At 36.6% G+C, this 6,971-nt stretch overlaps 1 protein-coding gene across 2 annotated transcripts; it reads left to right on the forward strand.

Moving 5' to 3' along the window:
* The first annotated feature begins 1,100 nt into the window (after positions 1-1,100).
* LOC127444620 (uncharacterized) lies at positions 1,101-6,971 on the forward strand. 2 transcript variants are annotated; one of them, XM_051704095.1, is made up of 7 exons: positions 1,101-1,124; positions 2,566-2,640; positions 2,977-3,318; positions 3,635-3,728; positions 4,841-4,889; positions 5,808-5,956; positions 6,292-6,971. In XM_051704095.1, exons 2-7 carry the CDS (start codon positions 2,574-2,576, stop codon positions 6,368-6,370), a joined length of 780 nt encoding a protein of 259 aa, XP_051560055.1. In that variant the 5' UTR covers positions 1,101-1,124; positions 2,566-2,573; the 3' UTR covers positions 6,371-6,971. The 2 variants fall into 2 exon arrangements, with proteins under 2 accessions (XP_051560055.1, XP_051560056.1); XM_051704096.1 differs by having other exon boundaries at positions 4,844-4,889.

A 6,971-nucleotide genomic window follows, 5' to 3' on the forward strand; every position in this document is an offset into this window, starting at 1 on the left:
CCATGATAGCTTCTTCCCCCAAGCAATCAGACTTCTGAACTCTTGATCTCCCACGATCAAAATACATCAGCACAGCACTTTATTACTCTTATATCTCACACCGGGCTGTCATAAATTATATTATTATTATATTATATTCTCTCTTAACAACTGACTATCAACTGACAGCCTGAATGTCAATACAGTACAATACAACCCACTGTACATTCTATATATACTATATATACTTTTTTATTTTTTTATTTTTATTGAATAATGTGTATCTATATTGTGTTTATTGTATAATGTACAGTGTATATTATTATTTGTATATTGTGTTGTGTGTAATTATGTGTATATTAGACTTTAAATTGTGTTATGTAAATCTGATGTTATTGTAAATTGGTATATGTCTCATTACTGTCACGACTGCTGTTGATCGGAACTGCACCCAAGAATTTCACACACTATTGCACTTGTGTATATGGCTGTGTGACAATAAAAGTGATTTGATTTTAAATAAAAACAGAGAAATGTCCATGATCACTAATGTGGGTGCAGGTTGGTTTGGGGTGGGCCTTGCTGATGGTCTCGACATGACATCAATGGTTCAGTGTGATCAAGGTACAGGAGTCTTGGAGGTGAATTACAGGCGGTCATGGTGTTGGAAACTATCGTTTAAATGGCAGTTTAAGGGCAGGAATGTACAGTATAATGAGTGTGAGTCTCATGGTAGGTAAATCTTGAGGCTTTGTTTGAATATGGCAAAACAGTAAGTGGTTTTGAGAGTTATTTAAAATAATATTCTACCAATGAGGAGGAAGGACGTGGAATTTTCTCTATCTGTGATCTGCTTGATCGGTGAGTTGAAAACTGTCAAAGTTATCCATACACAAGAGCAGTACACAACACACTCACATGCTTAATTCGTCTGGGTTTCCTTTGTTTCACATAGCAAGCAGTCTTGAAATAATAATAAAACATATCGTGAGACTTTCTCTTCCGTGCGTTTTGTCTGTCTGACACATTTGTGTAGAAAAAAAGAAGCTCTTGAAACCACTGACAGTTCAATTTGACACCCCTGTTCTATCTTGAAACTTATCATTTGCTCTTTGGGCACTAGCGTTGAAAGATACTGCAACAAGGTAAGATAGTTTTTAAATATTCTTTGACAAAAAGTTTGGAATAAGGGTGTGGAAAAAAATACAGAACCTTCTTTAAAACCTCCAGTGCTCAAATGATGTTCCGATCAGAGATTAAAGGAATATTCCAGGTTCAATGCAAGTTAAGCTCAATCGACAGCATTTGTGGCATAATATTGAGTACCACTCGTCCCTCCTTTTCTTTAGAAAAAAGCAAAAATTGAGGTTACAGTGAGGCACTTACAATGGAAGTGAATGGCAGCCAATTTTTGAACATTAAAATACTCACTGTTTCAAAAGTATAACCACAAAACATAAAGGATATGCGTGTAAACGTTGTTTTAGTGTGATAAAATTTCTTACTAACCTTTTCTGTGTAAAGTTATAGCCAATTTTACAACTTCGTGCAAGTGCTTTTACAAAATTATAAGCTTCACATTTCTGTGTTTAAACCCTTTAAAAATGGGCCCCATTCACTTTCATTGTTCCAATTCACTTCCACTGTAAGTGCCTCACTGGAACCTCGATTTTTGCTTTTTTTTTTAAAGAATTGTTTTTGTGTGTTAATCAACATTATTCTTCAAATGCTGTCGATTGAGCTTAACTTGCATTGAACTCGAAACATTCCTTTCAACTTATTTATGTCCTAAACGGCATGCTTTTCTGACTGAATATTCAGGGTAGTGTGAGAAGATATGTTTGTTCTGATTATAGTGATAAACAGTGTCATCTGTAAATGGGAACATATCTAGTCACTTTATTTCAAAGTATAAAAATAGCACTGTATATAAAAATGTAGACATACACTTATTATTTGTGATGAATATAAACTGGTACCTGGTCAGCTTGGCATTGCAGGATGCTTAGAAAGCATTCATTCAATAGATATTTTGGTGGTTGAATATCCCGCTGACCTTTACTACTAGAATGTTCAAGACTATATGATCTGATATTACAATGGAAAAAGACAAATGGAGGAAAACAAAAAGAAGAAAAAGAGGAAAATGCCAAGCTTGCTTGAAACATGATGTTAAATTGCGTGAACAATGTAGCCACAGTTCAGCAGTTTAACACCTCCATGCCACAAATGGTGATCTTATCTGAAGTTTGGCTGTTGTTGAGGAGGTTTGACTGAGCACAGAATTTTGGGTCTTGACAAATCATTCCTTTTTAGAAGCTTTATTGCTAGGCTTTTACCCCATGAGATGGACTACATGATTAAATATTGGCTGATCATTGTTCATGAAGCATGTGTGGATCTGCTCTCTGACACATAGAGTCTGAAATGATAAAACTCTTTAATAGACCCACAGTACACATAAGCCTTTGATGGCCAACACATGAGTTGTGTGAGTTGATACATGGTAACAACATATTATATAAATCTTCCAACATAGACAACAGTGATTAGTACATACTATTGATAAGTCATCTTCTATTTTAGGGCTGTAAATGTTGATGATGATGGCGATGATGGTCAGACTGACTCTTCTTCTGATCTTTCTGCTCTTGATATCTGGTGAGCCACTGTTGTTAACTCACTTTAAAGGTGCTGAAAGAGATTTCACATTTCACATTTTACATGTCCCATCTATCTGACAGATATCACTGAAATGGGTGTAATGTATCAACTTGTTTAGTAGGGTTTTTCTTGTGTTTCACATTTTAAAATAGGTCATCAGTTTGTTGGTTGAATCAGCACGATAATTTCTGCTTTTGTGCAACACCCTTCATATCTGCAGAACTTTTCAAACACTTCTCACATTGTGGTCATCTCATTGACTTACATTATATAGCTACATTTACAAATAACTCAATCTTTGTCGCTAAGTTTTTATGTTTTTTTGTGTTTCAGGGGTTTTTGGTGAAAAGTTTTATGTGATTTATGACACCACAACAATATGTGTTCTGAAAGGATCAACAGTAAACATGTCATGCTCTTATATATACCCTGAGCAGTCTACATTGAATAATACATTCTGGATGAAGTGTAAGACTCTCAATGAAGAGATCAGAAGTTTAAAAGAATATCCAGAGTATAAAGACAGGGTGGAATACATTGAGGACAGACAAATGAAAACCGCCACTCTCAGACTGCACAATGTGACTCAAAATGACGAGAACACATATTGTTTCAGATTAACGACTGGAACAGATAAACAAAAATGGATTGGTTATCCAGGAATACAAGTTTCTGGTAATCCACTTCAGCCATTCATTTCCATGATGTCTTTGACAAGGAAGTTTCCCACATGATCAACAGTAACATTTACAATTGTAGATTTAAACTAACCAAGCTTTTACATTTACTGTTTCCAAAATATTAGACAGTGGATTCCTCCATTTGTTTTCTTCTAGTCAGTAATGTCTCAGATCCTCCAAAGAAAGTCTCAGAGTCCATGAGTGGATCAGGTGAAATAGTTTTGGGTGACTCAGTGACTCTGACCTGCAGCAGTGATTCAAACCCACCTGTTCTGAACTACACAGAATGAATGAAATTATCCTTTTTTTAGGGGCTCGGAATGTCATGTATGTCTTTGGACTGTGTGTCATTATTGGAACTGCGGCTGGATTTGGGACCTTGTTCCTCCTCATCATCTACAGATGGTCAGTGTTATTAAGAAATTTTTTCAATGTTTTGAAATGAATTTTTTTCAGATTTTTCTGTAGCTCTGGGAAGTGAAATGTTTTTTTATATGACATTGTTTTATGTTTAATTGTAACATTTTGCATAGCCACCTTTTGCAGCAATGAGTTTAATATACACTGCCTGGCCAAAAACAAAAGTCGCATACTTTAATATTTCTTTGGACCGCCTTTAGCTTTGATTATGGCATGCATTTGTCATGGCATTGTTTCGACAACCTTATTCAACATCACAACATTTATTTCCATCCAGAGTTCAATTAATTTTTGTTCCAGATCTTGTAATGATGACAGGAGAGTCATAACAGGTGCATCGCTTCATGCGCTTCCCTTTTTACCCTGATGTGCCCATTGCTTTGGAATAGGGTAAATCTTGGCCGTGAGTTCTACCGTCGATGTTTTGCAATGTGACTTCACCAAGCATTTTGGTGATCTCTGATTTTCCAACCACATTTCTTCCACAAAGCTGACAGTTTGCCACTATCCTTCCATGTTTTGATAATACATTGGACAGTTCTTAACCCAATTCCAGTGATTTCAGCAATCTCCTTAACTGTTTTCTTTGCTTGATGCAGGCCAATCATTTGCCCCTTCTGAAACACAGCAACATCTTTTCCTTGACCACAGGATACATCTTCCTACATTTACATTTATGCATTTGGCATTTATCCAAAGCAACTTACAGTGCCCTGATTACAGATTACAGGGACAATCCCCCTGGAGCAATCTGAAGTTAAGTGCCTTGCTCAAGGACACAATGGTGGTGGCTGTGGGGATTGAACCAACAACCTTCTGCTTACCAGTTCCACTGCTTTAGTCCACTACACCACCACCACCACTCCACACACAAGTGAGACATGATTGTTTAAGAAATAAGAAGCTACACACCGTCTGTCAGGGTTAAAATAATTGTTGCCAGCTGAAACATGTTAATCACTGTAATAATGATACAATCATAGGCACTTAATTATCTGCTTATTTAAAGCCAAACGTTGACTTTTTTTTTGGCCAGGCAGTGTATATAACAATTCTTATATACACTAACTTATATGCAGCACTTACATTTTGAAAAGCAGGAATAAAAGAAGAAATGATGATTCTAAGGACACCAAACTAAAAAAGGTGGGTAAGAGTCTAGCAAAAGTTACACTACTGTACAGTAGTTTGACTTTTATTTAGCTAAAATCTGTCTGTGCTTACTGAAATTTGAAACACTGCCTCCAGTGGCCAAAGTGGTAAGTGTTGTTGGGCATATGGGCACGCGTGAGCTGCATTTTCCGGGTGAAATGTCCAGAGAGGGGCGCCAAAAACGAGTTGTGAAGCGAGAGTTGTTTTCAGCTGGACAGGCTGTAATATAGTAAACAGGAATGCATATTTTATCAACTGAACCCCCCCAATCCAAACCCCAAACCTATACCTAACCATCAGTTGAGTAAAAATTTAAGTTAAGAAGGAAAAACGCAACCCCCAAACCATGCTCGTAACTGATCATGCATACGCGATTACTTCCTGGTTTCAATACAGGATCTGAACTCTGGTCTCATGCACTGTTAATGCAACGCACTTCAGGTCATGCCACAGGGGAAGGTAAACATGCTGGAGACGATGCAAGAATGTCTAATGGAAGATGCCGCTTGTCAGAGAGTTGGCATAGTGTAGTCGATCCTAGGTTACCAGAACTCTCAGAAAAAACATGCCGACTTCTCGTGTGATAATGTTGAGATGGTATAGATGCTCTGCCACTAAGGAGACATTCTTTTGTGGAAGCAGAGAAGAAAAAAAATAGGGTGGTGTTAATCTTATGAGATATCGGCTGCTGCTCATGAGCTCATGTCACTAAAAATTGCATTCACTGAATATTGTTTTTCTATACATTCCCAGTGTCAATGTTTCTAAAATATCAAGACATTAATAATGCTTAAAGAAATGTTCAAGTGCATGAATGATAACATGAGGGATATCTTTTTCATAATTCTGACGAAAGTTTTATGGATTGCCGGGTCCATAAAAAAATGTAATGTAGCATTGATTGTGTTGCAGACATCTGCAGGAAAGGTGTCTACATCTGGAGATGGTGACAAGGGACTCTATGCTACTGTTCAGCGTCAAGATAAAGTTATGAAGAAGCCTGACAAGGATGAAATCCAGTATGCCAGCATTACAATTCACTGCCCTGCTACTGAAACCAAGTGAGACAGTTCATCACAAAGTCCCTTTTTATGCCCACTTATTTAATCACACATTTTGTGTGTGTGTGTGTGTGTGAAACAAATTTCTACATGTAATAGAAGTCAATCTTTCCACAAACTATGGAAAGCCAAATTACAAGTAAAAATGCAAATAGAGAGCTCTGTAATTGGAATTCTTACTGGTAGAAAATCTATTGCAGGGCTCTCTAAATGAAACATTGCAAGTTAAAATGCAATTACAACGAGTAACGATGGGTGCAATAAAAGCTAAATTGGCTCTGTTATATTACATAGTAACCTTAAAAATTATGTATTTGACTTTATTTATTCCACAGATCTCCTCAGAGCCAAGAGAATGATTTTTCTGTGATCTACAGCGGATTGATAAGACAGGCTGATCCTCTTTCTATTTAACCAGCTCTGGGATTGCACCTGATTTATGAATCTAAAACAGGCTTTTAATGAAAACAAAGTTTCTTGCTTTATTATTTTACTGTTTTATAATATGTTTACTGATAGAGTGCGCATTTTATATTAAGCATCTGCTGGAATTGTTCAGTTGTGTTTTAATGCAGAAGAACAGTGAGGTCTAATTCAATTCTACTCATATAGTAACTATGTACGTTTATATAGTATATAGTACAGGCAGTGCGCTTCCTGCCTTTTATGATAATATTTTGAACTGGTCATTGGTCTTCTTTGTGGAGTTGGCACCCACTAAGACCTGCTCTCCAAAAGCTTTTCATTAAAAGGGTTCCAATCTGAGCAGTATGGGGTTTTTGTTTCAACCGATGTTTTTAATGTATTTTTGTTTCATTTTTTACAATGTAATGTATTACCTCTCGTTCACCTATACATCTATAGTAAATCAATAACAGAGCACTGCATGAGTGACATGATGCCATGTTAGTAATAGTGATGAAGGTGCCCTTACAGCTCAGTTTCAAAATTGCATTAGGAAGTGGCAGACATACGCTTACCGCTTATATTGACATAATCTGTGCTAATAAAAGAA

This window comes from Myxocyprinus asiaticus, chromosome 8 (genome assembly GCF_019703515.2).
Source record: "Myxocyprinus asiaticus isolate MX2 ecotype Aquarium Trade chromosome 8, UBuf_Myxa_2, whole genome shotgun sequence".
Classification (NCBI taxonomy): Eukaryota; Metazoa; Chordata; class Actinopteri; order Cypriniformes; family Catostomidae; genus Myxocyprinus; species Myxocyprinus asiaticus.

Bases quoted from the DNA above. Each gene is read 5' to 3' on its own strand.
- LOC127444620 (XM_051704095.1), top strand. From the start codon at position 2,574: ATGTTGATGATGATGGCGATGATGGTCAGACTGACTCTTCTTCTGATC. The intron at 2,641-2,976 runs GTGAGCCACTGT...TTTGTGTTTCAG, and splicing joins CTTTCTGCTCTTGATATCTG to GGGTTTTTGGTGAAAAGTTT. The intron at 5,957-6,291 runs GTGAGACAGTTC...TTTATTCCACAG, and splicing joins TGCCCTGCTACTGAAACCAA to ATCTCCTCAGAGCCAAGAGA.